A 23,939-nucleotide genomic window follows, 5' to 3' on the forward strand; every position below is an offset into this window, starting at 1 on the left:
TCAGAAAATATTTTCACGGACCGGCCTTTGGGTGGGATGGATAAATTTATCACGTGACCGAGACAAGCGTCAAGAGTGAGTCTTAGATGGATGTAACAGAGGGAATCTGGTCATTTAAAAAAAATAAAACATCGTTCAGACTTAAATATAAATAAAACGGAAATGTAAGTTATTCTTTCTCTGCGGACTGGTACCGGTCCGCGGCCCAGGGATTGGGGACCACTGTTCTACGTTGTGTGTGAGCTCTCTTCCTAAATCTAGTATTATATATAATCCCACAGCTTAAAAATCTTGAATGGCTCATCACTTAAAGGATAAAATTTAGCTCCTTAGCCTATAATAAAGATGTCACTCTTTCAGCCTTGTCATCTGCCACTTCCAAGTTTGTGCTCTGCAATTCATGCTGCACAGCTCAGGGGGGGTCTGTTTAGAGTCAGGCATCCCGGGCTCAGTCCCCACGTATGGACTGAGGCAAATTCTAACCTTTCTAGACCTTTCTCTCCCTAGGTTTGAATGGGGGAGGATAATGTCTTTTCAGATTTATAAGGATTAAATGAGAGATTGTTTGTGAACAATGGTAATATTGATTACCACTAAATAAGCGGTAGCTCTGCTGATGGGAATGTAAAATAATAATACAGACATTTGGCAAACAGTTTGACAAGTCTTCAAAATGTTAAAAAGAGTGTATGCCCTGGGATTCCACTTCTAGGCAGCTACCCAAGAGAAGTAAAAACATAGGTCTGGCCTGACCTGTGGTGGCGCAGTGGATAAAGCGTCGACCTGGAAATGCTGAGGTCGCCGGTTCGAAACCCTGGGCTTGCCTGGTCAAGGCACATATGGGAGTTGATGCTTCCTGCTCCTCCCCCCTTCTCTCTCTCTCCCTCTCTCTCTCCTTTCTAAAATGAATAAAAAATAAAAATAAATAAAAAATATTAAAAACATAGGTCTGTACAAAAACTCATACATGGTGGTAGCAGCACTATTCATAGTAGTAAAAAAGTAGAAACCATTCACATGATTCACATCAACTGATGCAGGAAGAAGCAAAATATTAGATATCCATAAAATGGAATATTATTCAACAATAAAATGCTGATGATACCTTATACAACATGGATGAACCTGCAAACATTATGCTAAGTGAAAGAAGCCAATTACAAAAGACCACTTGTAGATTTATTTATTATCAAATGTTCAGGATAGGCAAATCCATGGAGAATGTTTGGTTGCTAAGGGAGGTGAACTGGTGAATAACTGTTAATGACTATCAGTTTCTTTTCGAGGTGATGACAACGTTGGTCAAATAGTAGTGATGGTCGCACAGCTTTGTGAGTGCACTAAAAAGCCACTGAACTATATCCCTTAAAAAAGTACATTTTAGCCTGACCAGGCGGTGGTGCAGTGGATAGAGCGTCAGACTGGGATGCAGAGGACCCAGGTTCGAGACCCTGAGGTCGCCAGCGTGAGCGCAGGCTCATCTGGTTAGAGCAAAAAGCCCACCAGTTTGAACCCCAGGTCGCTGGCTCCAGCAAGGGGTTACTTGGTCTGCTAAAGGCCCGCAGTCAAGGCACATATAAGAAAACAATCAATGAACAACTAAGATGTCGCAATGTGCAACGAAAAACTAATGATTGATGCTTCTCATCTCTCTCCGTTCCTGTCTGTCTGTCTCTGTCTATCCCTCTCTCTGACTCACTGTCTCTGTAAAAAAATAAATTAAAAAAAAATTTTTTAAAGTACATTTTAGTTATATGTTATATCTCAATAAAGCTGTGTAGAAAAATAAGTAAGAGGTAGGTCTTATTACCCCTCCCTGTTTTCAGTTTCTTTTAAAGCCCCAAGGACATAGATAGTGTCATCTCCATATTTCCATCCAGTGCACAATGTGTGTTTACTATATAGGTGCTTAGTAGATGCTGCAGCACTGACAAGTTTTTGTGTTTTTTAAATTTTTTTTAAATTTATTTCTTCATTTTTTAGAAAGGAGAGGGAGAGAGAGAGAGGAGAGACACAGAGAGAGAAGGGGGAGGAGCTGGAAGCATCAACTCCCATATGTGCCTTGACCAGGCAAGCCCAGGGTTTCGAACCGGCGACCTCAGCATTTCCAGGTCGACACTTTATCCACTGCGCCACCACAGGTCAGGCAGCACTGACAAGTTTTTATGAAGCAAGCTGTTAGAGTTTCAGTTGGGGAAAATTGGTGAGATTGTGAAAATTTCTTCAGATTATGCCATCCAAATATGTCTTTGCAGCTATTTAAGTTCTTGTGCCCAAGAAACAATGACTTTAAGGATGGGAGTTAACTGAGTTGTCTGTTTTTGCCCCTAGGATACACACCTGCTAAAACTGCTTAAAACATTAGAAGGACATGCTTATGGTGTTTCTTATATTGCATGGAGTCCAGATGACAACTATCTTGTTGCTTGTGGCCCAGATGACTGCTCTGAGCTTTGGCTTTGGAATGTACAAGTAAGCAAGTTCCCTCCTCAACTGAAGCATAGTCACGCTTTCATTATGTAGAGCAAGAGCCATTCAACCAAATGACCACGATGTGTCTCTTATAAAAGGAATTCTTTAGACAGAACACAATTTTCCAGGTGTTTTATAAATTTAAACATTATGCTAAGTATAATAGAGTTTTTGGAAGATTGAACAGTAAGGATTTTCAAGAATGTTGTGCTGTAGAATGTGTGCTGTTTACTTGGTACTTTGTACATCTAAAAAGATTATGTATGGCCCTGGCTGGTTGGCTCGGCGGTGGAGCGTCAGCCTGGCGTGTGGGGGACCCGGGTTCGATTCCCTGCCAGGGCACACAGGAGAAGCGCCCATTTGCTTCTCCACCCCCCACCCCTCCTTCCTCTCTGTCTCTCTCTTCCCCTCCCGCAGCCGGGGCTCCATTGGAGCAGGGATGACCCGGGCGCTGGGGATGGCTCCTTGGCCTCTGCCCCGGGCACTGGAGTGGCTCTGGTCGTGGCAGAGCAATGCCCCAGAGGGGCAGAGCATCGCCCCCTGGTGGGCAGAGCATCGCCCCTGGTGGGCGTGCCGGGTGGATCCCGGTCGGGCGCATGCGGGAGTCTGTCTGACTGTCTCTCCCCGTTTCCAGCTTCAGAAAAATACAAAAAGAAAAAAAAAAAGAAAGTTTAAAAAGATTATGTATTTCATAGTTTTCATACTTGTACACAAAACTTAACCTTTCAAGGGTAGAAACATCAGCATTCAACCAGATTTTCTGTTTGAATGGTTCTAATGACAGTTGCATCGTCTCCTTAACCTATATTTAATATTTGGTTTAGTTTAGTAAATTTAAATGATATTTTCAGTACTTTTTTAAGGACTTTATTACTGTTTCTAAATGAAAACTTGGAACTTTATCCAAGGTCCCATAAGGTCACTTCATTATCTATAGACTGTGTTTTGGAAAACTTGGAGTTGCAATTAGAAAAAAAGTTTAAACTTTCTTCTCAAAGCTGACTGGTTAGGTGATGTTTTTGTCTTTGTAACCCCTAAGCAAGGGGATGGTCCAGGCTATGATTTGGGTGTAAAAGTGTAAGTTGACAGGGTAGGGTTTTGAGTCTGGGGGACTATAAGTAGAATTTTATGCAGAGGATGACGAGAAAGCTGCACGGAGTGACTCAGATGATGATGGTCCTCGACTCTGATCTTGCTGTTACATCAGTAAGATTTTCTGACCACTCAGTCATTTATTTATGTTTCAGACCCAGCTTTTTATGAAGAAATTTCCAAATATTGAGAAAAGGTGAAAGAAGAGTCTAATGATAACCCAAAGTGGTGATGAACAGTTGTGTGTACACGTATGCATACAAATAGGCATCTATACACACGTGTCCATATTCAAAACATGTCAAGATGAATTACAGATATATTTTACCCCTAAATAAAGCATGTATCTCCAAAAAAACCAAACCAAACTCTATAACCAGATGCCATTATCTTGTTTAAGAACGTGAACTGTAATTCTCTACTATCTAATATTCATTTCCTAATTAAAATCTCCAGTTCCCAAGAGTCTTTATGAAAAAAAAATTTTTTTTTTTTAATTTATTTTTCTGAAGCTGGAAACCGGGAAAGACAGACAGACTCCCGCATGCGCCCGACCGGGATCCACCCGGCACGCCCACCAGGGGGTGACGCTCTGCCCCTCTGGGGCATCGCTCTGTTGTGACCAAAGCCACTCTAGTGCCTGGGGCAGAGGCCAAGGAGCCATCCCCAGCGCCCGGGCCATCTTTGCTCCAATGGAGCCTCGCTGCGGGAGAGGAAGAGAGAGACAGAGAGGAAGAAGAGGGGGAGGGGTGGAGAAGCAGATGGGTGCTTCTCCTGTGTGCCCTGGCCAGGAATCGAACCCGGGACTTCTGCACGCCAGGCCGACGCTCTACCACTGAGCCAACCGGCCAGGGCCTCTTTCCAGGGTTGTTATTTGGGGTTGAGTTCAGGGGGCCCTCCAAGCCCAGAATAGAGTAGATGGCTTTCTCTTTTTTTTTTTTTTTTTTTTCTGAAGCTGGAAACAGGGAGAGACAGTCAGACAGACTCCCGCATGCGCCCGACCGGGATCCACCCGGCACGCCCACCGGGGGCCACGCTCTGCCCACCAGGGGGCGATGCTCTGCCCATCCTGGGCGTCTCCATGTTGCGACCAGAGCCACTCCAGCGCCTGGGGCAGAGGCCACAGAGCCATCCCCAGCGCCCGGGCCATCTTTGCTCCAATGGAGCCTTGGCTGCGGGAGGGGAAGAGAGAGACAGAGAGGAAAGCGCGGCAGAGGGGTGGAGAAGCAAATGGGCGCTTCTCCTGTGTGCCCTGGCCAGGAATCGAACCCGGGTCCTCCGCACGCTAGGCTGACGCTCTACCGCTGAGCCAACCGGCCAGGGCTGATGGCTTTCTCTTAATAAAATAGTTGGAATGGAATCTGACCTAAAAAACAAAATTTTTTTCATTATGCTTTTTTTTCTCATCTCAAAGGGAGAAGGTACGTGTTGTAATTTTATAATAAAGACTTAATTTATAGTACCTCTGTGGTCTTCCTTTGAGGCAATTTTGAAATTCTGGACAGTTAATCTATGTTCTAGCTTAACTTTTTTATTGTGCACTACTTTATTGACTTCTGAATGGGTGGTCCTTTATAGTCAGTTTTCAAATTATTCATGTTTTTAGATAGGTTCCAAATTAATAGCCTCATAAACTTGTAAACTATCCTGAACATAACAGAAGAAAAGGCCATTTTAGAACTCTGTATTACCATACTCTTGAACAGAAAATGGCGAAAACTTAGCTGTTGTGTGTGTTTATGCTTCTAAAATTTGATTTTAACTGTTTATGTCAAACTACCCGAAAAAGTAAATAGGTGAGAGCAGTTAACAATGAGGGGGAAGGCTTTAAGGTTGCTGAATGTTTTTTTCCAGTTAAGGGAGAAGTCTGGTTTTCTATTTTTGTGCCCGCTTTGCTTTTGTTACACGGCCCCATTTCCTGATTATACACTTTGTTTTCACTCTTTGTTTTTTTTTACTTTTGATTACCCATTTCTCACAGGAAGATTATGCCCATGTACTTTTTATTATACCAAGGGCAGCTCTTATCTCTCAGATCCTGTTTCTAATCCATGAACAAAATGGAATCAAGACTAGATTAAATGGTATGTGTCTACCTTCTAAGTTGAATAACTTAGAGAAAATAGCAGGAGGATATTGGAAAGTTGTAACCACTACTAGTCATGCTTATTTAGTTGGGAATGCTGGAGAATGGCTATGCTAAGTAGTACAGAAATTTCTCTTTTCTGTTACTTTCCATTGAAATAAAGTTTTACATATCAGAAAAATAATTTTCATTTCTCCTGTTTCATTTTCCCTACTACATTTTGATCATCTTGAATGTGAAATTTAACATAATTTAGTCTGCATACTCCCTTGGCCTAGTTTAAGGGCAGAGTTTTTCTACCTAGTAATCATGTTTGAGAAATATTTAGAATAACATGTATAAAAAACTATGGACTGAGAAGTAGTGGAAACTTGGAATAGGTATATATAATGCTCATCTAACTTGGGAAAATGATATTTTAATTTATGGATGTCACTTAGTTAAGATGAAAGTTTTGTTGGAGTGGATCTCCTCACAGCTATTCTGTGGGTTACCTGTGCTGGGCATTGTTCTACTGGAGGTTTTCCTTCAAGTCTTTAATTTCTTTTCTGAGGGCTGTCAGGCCAATTTAAAACAGTTTATTTCCCTAATAAGAAACTAACCAGATTCCCCAGTTAGTATTTCTTTTCTTATCTTTGCACATTGCCTTTATGGGGTATCTTGAAGGTCTTATTCACAGTGTTATTTCTCCATAGACGGGAGAGCTAAGGACAAAAATGAGCCAATCTCATGAAGACAGTTTAACAAGTGTGGCGTGGAATCCAGATGGGAAACGCTTTGTAACCGGAGGTCAGCGTGGGCAGTTCTACCAGTGTGTGAGTATTTAGTTCTCTTTCCAAATAGCTGCTTGTTTCCAGGTAAATTTAGTTTTGTTTAAATAAAGAATTCACTTGACTTTTATAAAATAAACTACCATTTTATAAAAATAAAAATGGTAAAGACCTACTTTACCATTTTTCTAGGTAAGCACTTTTCAGTAGAACTTTCTGTGGCTTTTCTTTCTTTTTAAGAAAGAAAACCATTCCAAGTGTTTGTACAAAGTGTAGATTTTGAGTTTAAGTTTAAAAATTATTTTACTAAGTTTATTTTTGTAAACAAGCTTCCAATGTATAGGAATGATAAGATTTAGTACTTAATTTCTTTTAAGGCTTTTTGAATTTTTTGAATAAAAAAAAATTGCTGAGTTTCCTGAGTAGACTGTCTTAAATATTTATGGAATAAAAGTGGAGGTGAGTGCCACCAGAGAACTTTCCAATCTTTAATTGAGGTATTTTTATTTATTTATTTATTTACTTATTTTTACTGAGAAAGAGAGAAGAAGAGAGAAAGGAAGGGAGAGAAATGAGAAGCATCAACTCATAGTTGCAAGACTTTAAGTTCATTGATCATTTTCTCATTTGTGCCTTTACTGGGGGTGGGGGGTCTAGCCGAGCCAGTGACCCCTTCAAGCCGGTGACTTTGGGCTTCAAGCCAGAGACCTTTAGGCTTAAGCCAGTGACCCTGTGCTCAAGCCAGCAACCTTGGTGTTGTGAACCTGGGACCTCAAGGTTCCAGGTGGATGCTCTATCCACTGCACCACCACACGTCCAGCAAGTTGAGGTATCTTTTCATCAATACCTGCTCTGTTAATCTTGGATTGTTGGGAGAATAAAAATAAGTAATGGGTAAAAAGTCTTATGACAAGGTAGGCCATGATACAAATGCAGTGTTGACTGTCTTGTCTTGATTTGTGCCTGATACCACTACCTAACATGGTTCCAGTAGTCACTTTTGGATTTATTTTTCAGACTAAAATTAAACAATATAAAAAATCCATCAAAATATTCACTGTAACTAAAGATCACTTACTATTAAAGGCTTTAATGGAGCCTACAAATTACCAATTTCTTTCATTATGATGGCCGTGAGACTCATGGAATTTAGTGTCATTAAAGTTAGTTATTAAGTCCTTGGGTGAAAGATAGCCATGTATGTTTCTGCTGACTTGGCTGTAGCACACAGCATCTCAACATTCAGGACACAGGACTCGGTAGTTCCCGGATCTATAAAATGCCTCGCAGTGCTTTGAATATTCAATAAACTAATGATCCTGAGAGCTTTTAGCTTTAGAGCACATTACAAATTTGGTGAAGTTTTTTTAAATGACATAACAGATTCTTAAGTTCTATAGATGTAATTACAGTTGTAGTAATCTTTTTCCATATCACAATTTCTGAATATAGGACAAATCCCAGTAGAGTTAATTTTAAGGAATATTTGAATTATTTTCTAATAGTAGCGAGACTTTTACTTGGAACTTGGGGATTCTTTGTATTTATCTGTGCTTGGGTTTTTTGTTGTTGTTGTTTTGTTTTGGGGTTTTTTTGTGCTTGGGGGTTTTTGAAAGGAGGATAGATTTACAGAGGTTCTCACCCTCTCCTGTTTTAGTGGTTTTATAATGAAATTTGGCCTGTATTTGGATTTTCATGATTAAAAACTCTTAACGAAACAATCAGGTTGAGATTGGTCTCAGGAAAAGACAATTGTATTCCAGAAAGACAATGCTAAGGAACTGTGCTGTTTCCTGTCTCCCGCGCAGGATTTGGATGGTAACCTGCTGGACTCCTGGGAAGGGGTGCGGGTGCAGTGCCTTTGGTGCTTGAGTGATGGCAAGACTGTTCTGGCCTCAGACACACACCAGCGAATTCGGGGATACAACTTCGAGGACCTTACAGATAGGAACATGTAACTACTTTCTATCCATTAAACAATATTAAAATGTGTAATTGAACTTGCTCTTGCAGAAGAAGAGTTTTTTATATGTTTTTGGTTTTGGTTTGATTCTTTGGTAATTTGGAGTGATGGTCAGGTGATGCTTAGTAATTATTAACTCATTCTGTTTATTTATTTATTTATTTATTTACAGAGAGAGAGAGAGAGAAAGTCAGAGACAGGGATAGACAGGGATGGACAGGAACGGAGAGATGAGAAGCATCAATCATTAGTTTTTTGTTGCGACACCTTAGTTGTTCATTGATTGCTTTCTCATATGTGCCTTGACCGTGGGCCTTCAGCAGACGAAGTAACCCCTTGCTCGAGCCAGCAACCTTGGCTCCAAGCTAGTGAGCTTTTGCTCAAACCATATGAGCCCACGCTCAAGCTGGCAACCTCGGGGTCTCTAACCTGGGTCCTCAGCATCCCAGTCCGACGCTCTATCCACTGCGCCAAGCTAGTGAGCTTTTGCTCAAACCATATGAGCCCACGCTCAAGCTGGCAACCTCGGGGTCTCTAACCTGGGTCCTCAGCATCCCAGTCCGACGCTCTATCCACTGCGCCACTACCTGTTCAGACTCATTCTTCTGTTTCTTGATTGAAGTATAGCGTATAATAGTAACTACAGATAAAATTGTGGTATTTAAGCTAGAACATTTTTTTTAGTGTAGAGAGACAGGAAGGGAGAGAAATGAGAAGCATCAACTCATAGTTGCAGCACTTTAGTTGTTCATTGATTGCTTCTCATACATGTCTTTATGGAGGGGGACGGGCGTTCCAGCAAAGCCAGTGACCCCTTACTCAAGCCATATGAGCCCATGGTCAAGGCAGCGACCTTGATTTCAAACCTGGGACCTCAGCATCCCAGGCTGACGTTCTATAAACTGCGCTACCACCAGACAGGCATAGAACAATTTATATTTTAATAATTTGAATGTCTTGATTCCTAGTATGTTGCTTTTGACAAACTATTTTCTGGTTACAGAGTACAAGAAGATCATCCCATTATGTCTTTTACTATTTCAAAGAATGGCCGATTAGCTTTGTTAAATGTAGCAACTCAGGTAAGTTTATTAATATAATTCTCAGAAAATTTTATCTTAGTTCTTTCAGAATTTGTGATTTTTGTTATATATAAACAAATATTTATACTAATTATTAAAATTTACTCCATATGTTTGATCCTTAAGTGTGTGGAATCAACTCTGTAAATTTGTCAGAACATTGGCATTTTACATAAATAGAAAATAAAAATGTTCCCTCAGGCAAAGGGATATTCAGTGATTACTTTTTAAAATCTTTCAAGTTGAGATAGAATAAACACCTGTATTCTCTTTTGCCTACAGGGAGTTCATTTATGGGACTTGCAAGACAGAGTTTTAGTAAGAAAGTATCAAGGTGTTACGCAAGGGTTTTATACAATTCATTCATGTTTTGGAGGCCATAATGAAGACTTCATCGCTAGTGGCAGTGAAGGTAAAGCATCTGTGTCACTGTCAGTTCACATCCATTGATGGGTTTCAGGTTCTGTAATTCTTCCAATTTGTGTAGGTCAGGGGTAGTCAAAACTTTATGCCTACCGCCCACTTTTGTATCTCTGTTAGTAGTAAAATTTTTGAATCGCCCACTGGTTCCACAGTAATGGTGATTTATAAAGTAGGGAACTAACTTTACTTTATAAAATTTATAAAGCAGAGTTACAGCAAGTTAAAGCATATAGTAATAATTACTTACCAAGTACTTTATGTCGTATTTTCGCTAAGTTTGGCAGAATAAATCTTTATAAAACAATTTACTATAGTTAAATCTATCTTTTTATTTATACTTTGGTTGCTCCACTACTGCCCACCATGAAAGCTGGAATGCCCACTACTGGGCGGTAGGGACCAGGTTGACTACCACTGATGTAGGTGTTCATGTCTCCAAGCAATTTCAGCTGTTATATTTCAAATTATAGGAAAGAAATTCAGTTCAGTGACTCCTAGCTTTTGCTTCACACACACAAAAAAATGTACAGAAACCATCCCAACTTTTTATGTTAGAAGTTTTTAAACCAGGGCATATTCTTTTATAAGTTAATTACCTTTCCACGACTCAAAAGATGACTCGGTTGGCAGCACACCCACTAAAAGTTCCCATACTGACCACACAGCTAGGTGACCTATATATAGCTCTTCAGATTGAACACTTCTGATTTACCCTGGGATTCTCTCCCTTCTGTTTAAGAACCACCACCCAATTTTGTTTACTATGGTAATACACGGCGTTTGCTATGTGTTATGTTAGACTCCGTTCAAAACACCTTTTCATATACAGACTTACCTTTATCTTCATAACCTGATGAGGAAGTATGAATCCCCGTATATAGAGGGAAGAGTTGCAAAAAATGACCAACCTATCCACAGTTATACAGCTAGTCTGTGATGGAGGGAGGATGGGAATAGAGTTATCTTGACTCCAGGATCCATACTCGGAACCATTGTTCTGTACTGTTTGGTTGGGTGTATTTTAAAGATTAGTTTTATCACAAAGTAACAAAGTTGTTGGAGGTTTTGGTTTTTATGGGCACTTCATTAGATTATAAACAGCCTTCTGCAAAGCTCATGTGGTGCTGATCTGGAACAGTTGTCTAGACCCCTGAGCTCTTGAGCAGGGCCTTGTGGGTTTCAGTCCCAGCTTCCGGTTCCCCAGCTGTTAACCATGAGCAGGTCACTTCACCTCTTAGTCTGTGAAAGGGGGGTAAGCACCCACCTCACGATGGTGGTGAAGGTGAAATAATGAGTGTAAAGTATTTAGTGCCTAGTACATTGTAAGCCCTTAGTAAAGCTTTATAAAGCTAATATCTTCATTATTGCTGATTTTGAATTTGGATACATGGCTTCTCTGTCACCTCAGATTTCCGTAGGATTTATATTTAACCTACATTTGTTTCCAGTCAGAGACCTTGGCTGTGATTCTGTATTACTCATATATTACAGAATATTACAAATAGATTTTGTGGTGACTTGAGAGCTAATCACCTTTTTAACAGAGCAAAGTGTATATTTTAAATTCTAATCAAGTCATATGTTCTCTGTTATGAATGATCATTTAAAATCTGTTGGTCTTGTTAATGTGTGATTACTTCCTAACTTTCCCTTCATTACCATATGTTCAGATCACAAGGTTTACATCTGGCACAAACGTAGTGAGCTGCCGATCGCAGAACTGACAGGGCACACACGTACAGTCAACTGTGTGAGCTGGAATCCACAGATCTCATCCATGATGGCCAGTGCCTCAGACGACGGCACTGTGAGAATATGGGGACCGGCACCTTTTATAGACCACCAGAATATTGAAGGTAACACAGCACAGCATTCCTGTTTCCTCCAGATGAAACATTACCCTGTTCGTTACCAGGTGGAAGCAGTTTTAAACAGTTTTTTAAAGTGTGGGATATAATTTATTGTCTCCTTTTTTAGAGAGATTATACAGTATCTCACTCTTCAGATGGGAGTGTGAGTAATCTAAGATACAGAGGTATTGTTTATATATTTCCTTGGTGACACTGGGGAGAATAAGTTAGAACGTGCCACCTCATTTACATTTAATTAGCTATTTAGTATTGTCACTTTAAAAACCACAAGGAAGGGCCCTGGCTGGTTGGCTCAGTGGTAGAGTGTCGGCCTGGCGTGCAGGAGTCCCAGGTTCGATCCCTGGCCAGGGCACACAGGAGAAGCGCCCATCTGCTTCTCCACCCCTCCCCCTCTCCTTCCTCTCTGTCTCTCTCTTCCCCTCCCACAGTCAAGGCTCCATTGGAGCAAAGTTGGCCCGGGCGCTGAGAATGGCTCCATGGCCTCTGCCTCAGGCACTAGAATGGCTCTGGTTGCAACAGAGCCACGCCCCAGATGGGCAGAGCATCGCCCCCTGGTGGGCATGCTGGGTGGAATCCGGCCAGGCGCATGCGGGAGTCTGTCTGACTGCCTCCCCGTTTCCAACTTCAGAAAAATACAAAAAAATAAATAAATAAAAAATAAAAATAAAAACCACAAGGAAGGCCCTGGCCGGTTGGCTCAGTGATAGAGCATCAGCCTGGCGTGCAGGAGTCCCGGGTTTGATTCCTGGCCAGGGCACACCGGAAAAGCGCCCATCTGCTTCTCCACCCCTCCCCCTCTTTTTCCTCTCTGTCTCTCTCTTCCCCTCCCACAGCCGAGGCTTCACTGGAGCAAAGATGGCCCGGGTGCTGGGGATGGCTCCTCGGCCTCTGCCCCAGGCGCTAGAGTGGCTCTGGTCGCAACAGAACGACACCCCAGAGGGGCAGAGCGTCGCCCCCTGGTGGGCGTGCCAGGTGGATCCCGGTCGGGCACATGCGGGAGTCTCTCTGACTGTCTCTCCCCGTTTCCGGCTTCAGAAAAATACAGTAAAATAAATAAATAAAAATAAAAACCGCAAGGAAGGCCCTGGCTGGTTGGCTCAGTGGTAGAGCATCAGCCTGGCGTGCAGGAGTCCTGGGTTCGATTCCCGGCTAGGGCGCACAGCAGAAGTGCCCATCTGCTTCTCCACCCCTCCCCCTCTCCTTCCTCTGTCTCTCTCTTTCCCTCCGGCAGCCAAGGCTCCATTGGAGCAAAGTTTGCCCGGTGCTGAGGATGGCTCTGGTCGCAATAGAGCGACACCCCAGATGGGCAGAGCATCGCCCCCTGGTGGGCGTGCCAGGTGGATCCCGGTCGGTCACATGTGGGAGTCTGTCTGACTGCCTCCTCGTTTCCAACTTCAGAAAAATACAAAAATAAATAATAAAATTTTTTTTAAAAAGCCGCAAGGAAATCTTGCTTCATCAAACAAGAAGCATTTTATTCTTCAGACCCATGATACTATAACTATTACACATAATTGGAGCAACTTCAGAATGATCCTTGATTATGGATTTTACTCTTAAAAATAAAACACCCGTTAACACCTGTAGCATATGAGCGTGAGCGGTGTGTGTGATGGACCAAGAAAGGAGGGAGCCAAATTTATCATGTGTCCATGCCAAGCAGCATGCTCGGCTCCTTACACTACCCTGTTTAATCTTCACAGCCCTGCAAAAGAAGCGCTTTTCTCCTCGTTTCTGTTAGTGAGAAAGCGAAGCTTGGCAAGATTAACCTGTTGAGTGCTGCCAGGCCTTCAGATCCAAGTCTGATTTTTTCCACAACTTTCACATACTTGGAGACGAAGAAAGCCCAAAGCCAGGGGCTCACAGCTAACAGCTTAACTGAGTCATTACAAGTACTAGAGAAAAGAGATAATGAGAAATTTTATGTGACAGTCCCTCTTTTTTTCAAATGAAGCAAGTAAGATATTTAGTTTGCTTAGAAAGAAATAATTTACCTAGAAATAGATGATTTTGTTCATAGTGTGTCCCACTAAGTGCTTTAGTAAGAAAGATGACCAACTGCTCTCTGTTAAGTTATTCTCTGTGGAGGAGGGTTGTCAGGATAGCATTATGGTTAGAAAAAGCATATTCTCTATACTTTTTAAAAATATCTTTGTGGTACAAATTGTACGAGATGTGACCAGGTCTGACTGGCAGGTGAGGCTATATGGCCAAAGGTGAGGGTGAGAAGCGTGCAGAGCATGTGGTCACAATGTCTGAGAACTGCTGCCCAGTTGCTCAGACCCAATGGGCCTTCTGTGTTTGTGGATTACTATATGACACTCTACCATTCCTGGTGGAAATCCACTAAGACCAAAAACTCTACCTTCCTTTGTTGTCCTGTTTAGATGTCGAGACCTATTAAGATGTTTTATAAATCTATCAGTGATTACATGAGTTTTTCTGATTTTAATAGTTCTTCAAATTGGCATGTTTGGTTTAAAGATGTAGGAACATAGGTACATAGTAACAGATTTATTGTGAGTGGATTTACGGACCCTCAAGGATCTGGGTATGCTTCCACTGCGGTGCAATGAGAGTCACTGCTGTTTGAATTGGGTCAATGCGGATACTCACTGTGTTGGACAGGCCCCTAATTAATACCTGATTGGAAAGAAATTTTGAAATAAATAGCTGAAGATAAAAAAAGATGACATTCAAAAATCATAATGCTTTAAGATACACTATATAAGTCACTTAAATAAACATTTTATTTAACTCCATTTCAAAACAGAATTTGCTGACCTGTTTTATAATAGTTGAGTTCCATACTGTGTGTGGGGTTTTTTTGTGGGTTTTTTTTTGAGGAATATATAAAATGGAATAGTCTCAAGTACTAACATATGCTGCAACTTGGATGAAACTTGAAAGAAGCCAGACACAAAATAACACATATTATGATTTCATTTCTATGAAATGGTCCCAAATAGGCAAATCCATATAGACAGAAAGTAGACTAGTGGTTACTTAAGTTTGGGAGTGGGAATTTATATATGTTGATGGGTGATGAAAATGTTCTGAAATTGGTTGTATGATGCTTGTACAATCCTGTGAATATACTAATAATAACTATTGAATTGACACTTTAAATGGGTACATTGTATAGCATAAAAAAATAAAAGACCTTGCAGAATTTCAAATGGAGCCACTGAGAGGAGAATTAAGCATGCAGTTACAGTTATAATGCACAGTTCTTCCCTGGACTGGCAGCCAGATATTTCTTACTGTTGTAAACTAGCTTAAAGAGTCTTCTATTCTGCATAACCATTTCAATGTTCATTTTAACAGTATGATATTCCAATATAATTATTCACTTGAGTTCTACAGTATTCAAAATAACCATCATGAGTTTAGACTCTTGGTACATGGTCTAAGAAGGCATGATGCAGGCACATTGTTTTAATGATTATGGTGAAAGTGTAAAGAGTCTGCCTTACTGTGTTTGTTTTATTGTTACTGTATTTTGTGATGTCATGATGCTGATTTAAAACTTTCTAACTGGTAACTTTTTTCTTCCCCTCCCTTCTTCTTCCCCTCATTCCCCTCTTCCATATACTTGTCATCTTGTCTTCACTCAGAGGAATGCAGTAGCATGGATAGTTGATGGCGAATTTGGAACAGACGACTTCTGTTTAACTTAAATTAGTCGTATTTTAATGGCTTGGGATTTGGTGCAAACAAACATGATTGATAGCTGGACAGACATGCTCGTCATGAAAAAAAGAACCATTTCTGAAGCCCGATTGGGGCCAAACATTTACACCTTGCTTCATAGTAACCAGTTGAGATGAAGCACGTCGTTAGAACGTTGTTGGACACCATGTTGAATTATCCCCCCATCGGTTGTGAAGAACTGTGCTACATTCAGGCTTACCCATCGAACTCAGTATATATATTTTTTTCCCTCCTGCCTTTTGTCTGGTGGGATACCATTCTTGTTTCTCTTCTGTGTAATGAAGTTTAAATGCTTGTTTGGAAAACTTTATTTAACAGTTTAGAAGGCTTGATAGAGTGCATTAGTCTGAAGAGTATACATTGGATAGGAAAGAATTTCCTTCTTTTGTTTCTTCAAATCTTTCCGCCTTATTTAGCTTGAGATCTTTGCAGCTTGGTTCATGGATTCTAGCCTTGCCCATTGCGCAGTATATACAGATCCAGATGATAAACCAGTGAACTATGTCAAAAGCACTCTCAATATTACATTTGACAAAAAGTTTTGTACTTTTCACATAGCTTGTTGCCCCGTAAAAGGGTTAACAGCACAATTTTTTAAAAAATAAATTAAGAAGTATTTATAGGATCAAAGTGACTTCATTTGTATACATTTGGAACCTAAACCAGCTTAAAAAGTTTCCTCTATAACTTAGATACGCAGTATGACTGATGCTCTTCTGGAATACCACAAGACATGGTCAGAAACAGTGCTTGGAAGGACATTACACAGGAAATCAGAGTAATACTGTGAAGGTTTCCCCCTTTTGTTTTATTCCTGAAGTAACATCAGTATCTGATCTTGAAGGAAGAAAGGATTCAAAATTTTAAATATATACCAACCTGAGGGATAGGTAGTTTAGGTTTTCAACAAAGCTTGTTTCAAGTTGTTCTCAACTTGGGAAATCACTTGAGTGTGATCTAGCGAGAGTAGAAATCAGATATAACCACTTTGGAAGTTTATAGTATAATTGCGCTTGTGAGAAGAATTCAGCAGGTTACGAACATACTTAACTGGGTTTAAAACCTCCTAGTCATTTCTCTTAATTGCCCATACTCTTGACATATAGGGATGCATAACTTTAAAGAAGACTCCTTCACAGTTTCAGAGATTGCCATACTGAACCTCATTCTAACTGGTGCTGTGGATAGTCTTTCCCTCTCCCTCCCCTTTGAGTTGAAGGAAAGGTTTCCTTTACAGCAAAGCACTTTTAATTTTGAGAATTTCACATTTAAAACAAGCCAAAAGCCTGGTGTTCACGTTGTGCTTTTAAATTCTATAACAGCTGACTGCAATATCCTTAGTCTCCTTTGAAATTTCTTCCCTTTTTCAGTAGAGGATACACATGGTGACCACAACTGTTACACTGGGAAGAGGAAGAGGAGTGGGAATGCCCCCAAAATGAGATCCTGAGAAAGAAAAGTAAACCTGAGTTCCCCGTTAGGCCCAGCCAAGTCTATAATATTGCCAGAAGTAGACTTTTGAGGATGCACAAAGAAGAGAAAGGCTTGGGTGTCAGGAATTCCTCCATGGGGGCAGGGGGCAGCAGCATGGAGAAATAGGAGTCAGGGAAGGGGAGAAGAAAAATAAATACAATTGGCCTTAATATAGCACGATTCTCCCAAAAGCTCTCGTAGAGAAAATGACAGATCGTGGTCAGCAGATTATTTTATCAAATTGGTATGTAAAAGATTTCTTTAAGCTCCATTTTGCAGAGATCACCACTTAGAGAATCAAGAATTCCTGTTTTGATACTTCTAAGTTAAGAAAACTATATGTTACAGTTTATCTGGTACTTCATTTTTCTTAACTAAAATAACTTTTTACTTTAAGCTTGAATAAAAATCTTCATTGGTAAATGTATATAATTAAGTGGCAACTTCTCTTTACCTCAGTACAGTTAAATCCATATTTTAAGTGATTCATATATATACCCTGAAGCCGTTAATACACCCCAGTCTCTGCAGTAACATCATGGACAAAATGTGGGCGTAGAAACTCCACAGCTGTTTACAGACTTGGTTACAGTGTGCTCAGTATATTGTAACTTTCACTGAGATGTGTGCCCATTCAGGGGCAGTTGGGCACTCAGATTCTACAATGTTTCACCCAGCCGCCCCTAGATCTGAGTTTTCAGAGTGCTTCTGAAGTGCAGATAAAAACACTTTTAAAAAGTGGAGTAAAAGCAAGGCACATCTTACAAGAACATAGCTCCATTAAAACGGAGTAACAACTATGCAAAGGTTTCTACAGCAGCTAGGTGAGTGTTTTCCAGGTCTGCCTGAACTGGCAGCTTCCTGTGTGTACTGGTCAGCTTCCTATGTATACTGGTACTTTGCTGTGCCAATTTGCTGTAAACGTCTATTTCATGTATTTGCCATGCTGTGACTGCTAGAGAGGCGAAATAAATGATGAAGAAACCTAGGGTCTAATGGGACAGAGAACCCGAGAGCAGGATGGTGTAACCCATAGATGGAACTGAGACCTTCAGATAGTGCTATAGTCTATGTAGGGTTAAGAGTGAGAATATATAAAAGAAAACTATCAAGCCAGCCGCAAGATACTAACAAATGTACAAATTGAAAAGTACCAATACTTTTTGCACATAGATCAAAATAGAATGGAGAATTTGGGCTCCAAAAATCAGGTTAGTAGGCTCATTTCCATGTGCTTAAAAACGTTTTTGTTGTTACTCATTGATTAAGGGCTAGAGCAAGTATGAAATTAAATGTCTTTTTCCTCCAAATGGTTAATAGTACAATGTTGGATTTGGGGATTACTAAGATTGGCGTGTGGGTGGTGATCAAGTATTTACTGGGAGGGATGACAAAGCTTCAGTTCTGGTTTTTGTACTTTATTAGTGTTCATGCTAGCTACCTTCCTGTTATTTTTATTGGCCAGGAAAATGTATTACAGTAAACCAGGTAAGTAGTTTAAACAGGAAATTTTACTTCCAAACGTCCCTACAAATTGGCCCATTTTAGTGGGTGGGAGAATAAAAAGGGATTACCTAACTAAATATAAACCAATTAAAATAACCTGCTAGTTAAAAGGGGGGAAAATACACAATTTCTTGTATTTTCTTAATCTGACGTCACACTAGTAGTAGTCTGGTGATTTTTATTATTAGGAGTGTTCTCCCTCTAGAGTGGCATTCCGTGACATTAATAGAAAACCCTTCTTCCCCACCCCTCCCTATGTGAAATTTTCTTTTTTAGGCTGTTGGTTCCTGCACACAAGAACCTCTGCTCACAGTGGTAAATATATCGTACATCTCTTGAAAGGGACATATCCATGTCAGTTTCTTTCACAGCAGAAGATGGCTGCTTTTGAATGGGGAGGAAAGAAGACATTTTTCTTAATATCCTTTTTGTCCCATCTCTAAAATGTATATATATCTTTAGTTTCATTTTAATTTCTCATTTAGATGTTAGCAGCTCTCTTGGGAGTTGCTCTCCAAAACAGTACTTCCACAAAAAACCACATCTGATTCAATATAAACTGCTAATTTAAAAGAAGAGGTGAATTTCATTGACACTTAGACACTTTCTTAAAACAGGGTGAACTCAATTGAAATTTTTCAGTGATTAGTCTATTGTAATAGCTGCCCTGTAGTTGCAAAAACAAAACCTATTAAAACTCATCCCCTATCTCCATAATCCAGATAGCCTGGATTTAATGAAATTGATGGTATAAAAATGTGTGCCTGTGTGTGTGTGTGGTGTGTCTGTGTGGAAGAGAGTTCTATCACAAGAAGGCCCAGTAACAGTTCTGGGTTCTTGTCAATTTTACTGAAAGTCTTGTGCACATGTGAAGTGCCCTCTCTGAATTTAAGGTTTGGTTAATGCTGGTATATTTTTATAAGATAGAAACTGTGTCCCCCCATCTTTAACTTAAACATTTTCTTTATCAGGGTTAATGTGCTAAAACTGAACTGTAACATTTTTAGGCACAGATGGAAAAAAATGTTAGTGGCTCCTGAAAACGTGTGTGTGTGGCGAAGGGAGTAGACCCACAAAAGCATGTACGTCCTTACAAACCAAGCTGTAGAGATCAAGAAAAGAACTTAAGTGTCGATCTCAAGATTTCTAAATTGTCAAGATTTACATGGCATTGTGGTGGAACTAGTTAACATTAGAGCTTATGGTATGTAATAACTATTTGCTTATGGACTGATTAAATGTTTCAAAGGATTGTGTTCTTAAATTTTGGGGGGTTTTGTTTTTTGTTTTTTTAACTGCCTCTCAGATTATATTTAGTAGTTTAAATTTCTTTGCTTTATTTCATTAAAGCATAAAAAACTTCAGGTCTCTGATATTTATTTTCACTTGTTCTACTAATTATTTACAAAACACCCTTTGTTAACTTTTATTTTATAATTATTAAAAGTATATTAAAAATCTTTAAAATTTTGTTCAATCAAAGGTACATTAACTTAAATTTGCTTTACTGGGATTTTTTTTAATACACCTTTCCATGTCAGTGCGTAGCACTTAACCAATCGTTTGTATACCCTTCCAACCCACCCAATAAACAGAATGGATAAGTAACTGTTGCTGTGTTAAATCTCATAATATCCATTAATCTGCACGTTTAAGTTTTTTACCTGAGACAACCAATTTGCTGAATTTGACTTCCACATATTTACCTAGAGTTTATGTGCCTAAGGAAGTACTACTTTATCTGTTGGGATATCTTTTTAAAGAGCTACTGTGTGAAATCTTGGACTAATTTTAAAAAATTTACATTTTAGCCTGACCAGGCGGTGGCACAGTGGATAGAGCGTTGGACTGGGATGCCGAGGACCCAGGTTTGAGACCCCGAGGTCGCCAGCTTGAGCGCGGGCTCATCTGGTTTGAGCAAAAGCTCACCAGCTTGGACCCAAGGTCACTGGCTGGAGCAAGGGGTTACGCAGTCTGCTGAAGGCCCGCAGTCAAGGCACATATGAGAAAGCAATCAATGAACAACTAAGGTGTCACAACGAAAAACTGATGCTTCTCATCTCTCTTCGTTCCTGTCTGTCTGTCCCTGTCTATCCCTCTCTCTCTCTGTCTCTGTTAAAAAAAAAAGAAAAATTTACATTTTAAAACAATGACATGCCCCCACTTTGTCCAAAAAATATTAGTGCATCTGAAATTATACATTTAGGCATTAATTAGTAAAAAAAATGTATTTCCAGTTTGAAATTTAAGTTTATATCATAATTGTATAGTTCTTTAAAGATCTCCTTGGAGAAGCATTCATTATGTACAAACGTATAATACATTTGTATTTATGGGAAAAATTGCCCACTTACAAAGAGTCAAGTTCTGTTCAGTTAGAGGAAGTTCAAATGTGAAAACTTAGCATCTGGCAGGCAGGTACTGAGAGTCAGGGCAGGGCAAAAGAGGGTGTGCTTCCTCATCCTGACTGCTCGCTGCTTTGCTAGGGCTGGTTGCAACTTCCTCTTGGGTCTGTGGGCAAGAGAAACTTTTCCCCTTGTTTTCTTTACAGCTGTTCAGTGCAGATTTAGCTAACTTAGATGGTTCATCTGCATTTAAAATTTCCTGCAGATCCCAGAGAAAAGAATAAAAATTTCCCAACCTTAACAAATCTAATAGAATGTGTTATTTTAAAACAATTCAGTTCCCTTCCATTTCAGGAAAAGAAAAGTTGATGGTCTTTGGTCACATTACTTAATTTCTACTTGAATATTTTCCAGAAAAACTTAAAACTGTTAGGGAAGAGTCAGCAAACACAATGAGCCCACCATCCTAACACTGCCTCCAAGCATCCTGTGTCACTGTTGATTTTGTGGCAGTGGCTTTCTCCCATGAACTTGACTGGCGTACTTAATAGCAAGCTTGCTGCATTTGAAACAGTATTCCAATCATACAGTTAACAAAACAGTAGTAAAGCCAGCAGCCTGGCCCATGCAGGTTCGCATTGGATTCGGACAGTCGGTAAAGAAACAACGGAGCCAAAAACTGATGGGCTGTCATCTTTAATTCTAGCTTGCACCCGGCAGGCAAGTAAAAACACACATTGGGCTCCAAAACCCACTCACATTCAGTGCTCACAAAGCTACTGACTTATCCGAGTTTCCTAGAATCAAAGGTTTCTAGGAATAAGGCTAGAAACCTTATTCTCCTCAGTTCCCCATCTCCGTCCTTATCCCAGATACAAACACTACACAAACTGGCATCTCACTCAGCACTCCGCCATCTTGGCTGCTTCTCCTGGCCACATGGCCTCTTTCTGCTCTCTGCTCTGCTCCCTCTCTGCTCTCTCATGCTAATCATCCCAGGAACCAAGAGAGCAAGCTCCCGTTCCGTTCTGCCCCCATTTTATAGTGTGGATTCAAAACCTTTAATCCAATATACAAAATAGGGAAGTCTCAAATACAAAGGCATGATTGGATTGTACTGCCCCACATCAAAAAGGGTGGGAAAGGCTTAATCCCAAAACCAAGCCCCAGGCTACAACGATCCTGCCTGCCCCCAACACATTAATATCACCTGGGCGACGGCCTCCTCTTGGGCAGCGCCGTCTTTAACAAAGTGAGCATAATATATTTTATCTGCCCAACAACAGTCAATCAGCATGTAATTATAGCTAATGCAGGAAACAGGGAAGAACATACTTTCAATCAAGTTTTCATTTCCTATGAAATGAGAATTGGTCATGATGCTAGACCATATCTAGAATTCAAATTAATGAATAGGCTAAATGTTATGCATTTAACTGAGATTTTTAAACCACCTTACCACTTCCAAGTAACTTTATGTTGTTAGTTGGCACTAATCCACTTATTGGCACTTTTGGGGACTGGGGGATAATGCTTTATTTCTTCAGCAATGAAACCAAGAATTAAAAGCAGCAAGGGTGATAGGGGCTAACCACAACACTGTGTGGTCATTGAGTAACATCAATAGGGAACGGGTCTTCATTTGGGCTGATATATTGGAGGCTGGTCAATATGGATGAGCCACTTCATATGCATTTCCATTTGATTCTCAAGGTAGCTGTAGGGGGCAGACACTACTTCCCATTTTACAAATGGGGGCATTCGGCTGAAACAGATTAACTGGTGGTGTGAAGGAGCTCCTGGCTTTAAGCACTGCGCCACACAAACCTCCCTTCGTCTGCAGATGGCCACGTGCCTTGAAATAAAACTGACTTAAAACTTGTCAAAGGAAAATTGTCAAGATGAATGAAAAGTTTAAGGGCCTACTGCTGATTCTAGGTAACCGCTTAGTTCGTAAAAGAAAATTTTGAAATTTTTTCAGAGTACTTATTTCCATAAAGCAATCAAAACAGACTCCCAAAGTTTTATAGAGGAACATCACAATAAATTTGAGTATCTTTAAATTGTTTTATAAATGTATAGAGTAGTGGTTAAAATCATAGGTTTTGGAGACCTGAATGTAAATGCTATCACTTGGCATGTCACTTCAGACAAGTTATTTAACCTGTCAAAGCCTAGTTACCTTATCTATAAAAGCAGCCAACTGTATCTTACCAAGCAGCATTGTAATGAGTAAGAATGCATAGTAAAATCACAATTTTTAAGAGTGATTTAAAAGTTAATATAGAGATTGCAGTCAGCAAAACCCAGAATATTAGAGGTACTACACAACAAGTGATCACTATGTCAAAGGACAGAGTTTCTTCAAATTGCAAGGGAAAAAGAGGAGACCTAGTAGGTTTAAAGGGATATTAACCAAGTGAAATGTACAGATCTTGTTTGGATCCCAATGTGAACAAACCAAAGGTAAAACTTGTGCCAGTGGGGTAAATTTGAGCATCGACTGGATATTTAGTACTGAGGAATTACTAGTTTATGTATGACACTGGTACTACGGGGGTGTGTGTGTGTGTGTGTGTGTGTGTGTGTTAAAAGAACCCTCATCTTACAGAGATAATGTAAATTATCACATAATGATGTCTGGTGACTCAAAACAGGGTAGGGGAGGGAAGGGAAGGTAGTAGGTTATGGATAAAACAAGAATGCTCAGCTTGACCTGTGGTGTGGCACAGTGGATAAAGCATAGACCTGGAGCATTGAAGTCATCAGCTTGAAGCCATGAGCTTGCCCAGTCAAGGCACATACGACAAGCAATCAATGAACAACTAAAGTGAAGCAGCTATGAGTTGATATTCTTGCTCCGCTCTCCCCTCTTACCCCCCCCCCACTCAAAAATCAAAATCTTAAAAAAAAACCCAGGAGTTTGATTACTGGAGTTAGTAAAGTAGAAAATTACCAGAGGATTAGCCTGCCCTGCAGGTCTCTTTCTGATACAGTAGATAGAGTTGCAGACAAACATATTGCTTTTAATTGAACCATCAGGTTGAACTCTCACCCAGTTTGAATCCAATCTGTGAAATAAGGCTACAGATCAAATCAAGTGATAAGATCATGCTCTAGAACTTGATTCCACGTGATATCC

The 23,939-nt window shown here is 40.2% G+C and overlaps 1 protein-coding gene across 2 annotated transcripts in view; it reads left to right on the forward strand.

Annotated features, from left to right (window-relative positions):
* The window catches only part of WDR26 (WD repeat domain 26), a 44,700-nt gene extending 24,640 nt beyond the window's left edge, over positions 1-20,060 (forward strand). For both annotated transcript variants that reach the window (XM_066237502.1, XM_066237499.1), the window contains exons 8-14: positions 2,332-2,472; positions 6,346-6,465; positions 8,229-8,374; positions 9,387-9,465; positions 9,748-9,877; positions 11,559-11,744; positions 15,377-20,060. In XM_066237502.1, the coding sequence (XP_066093599.1) occupies positions 2,332-2,472; positions 6,346-6,465; positions 8,229-8,374; positions 9,387-9,465; positions 9,748-9,877; positions 11,559-11,744; positions 15,377-15,402 (828 nt within the window). In that variant the 3' untranslated portion in view covers positions 15,403-20,060. The remainder of the gene's footprint in view (positions 1-2,331; positions 2,473-6,345; positions 6,466-8,228; positions 8,375-9,386; positions 9,466-9,747; positions 9,878-11,558; positions 11,745-15,376) is intronic.
* The last annotated feature ends 3,879 nt before the right edge of the window (positions 20,061-23,939 follow it).

Source organism: Saccopteryx bilineata, chromosome 1, assembly GCF_036850765.1.
Source record: "Saccopteryx bilineata isolate mSacBil1 chromosome 1, mSacBil1_pri_phased_curated, whole genome shotgun sequence".
NCBI lineage: Eukaryota > Metazoa > Chordata > Mammalia > Chiroptera > Emballonuridae > Saccopteryx > Saccopteryx bilineata.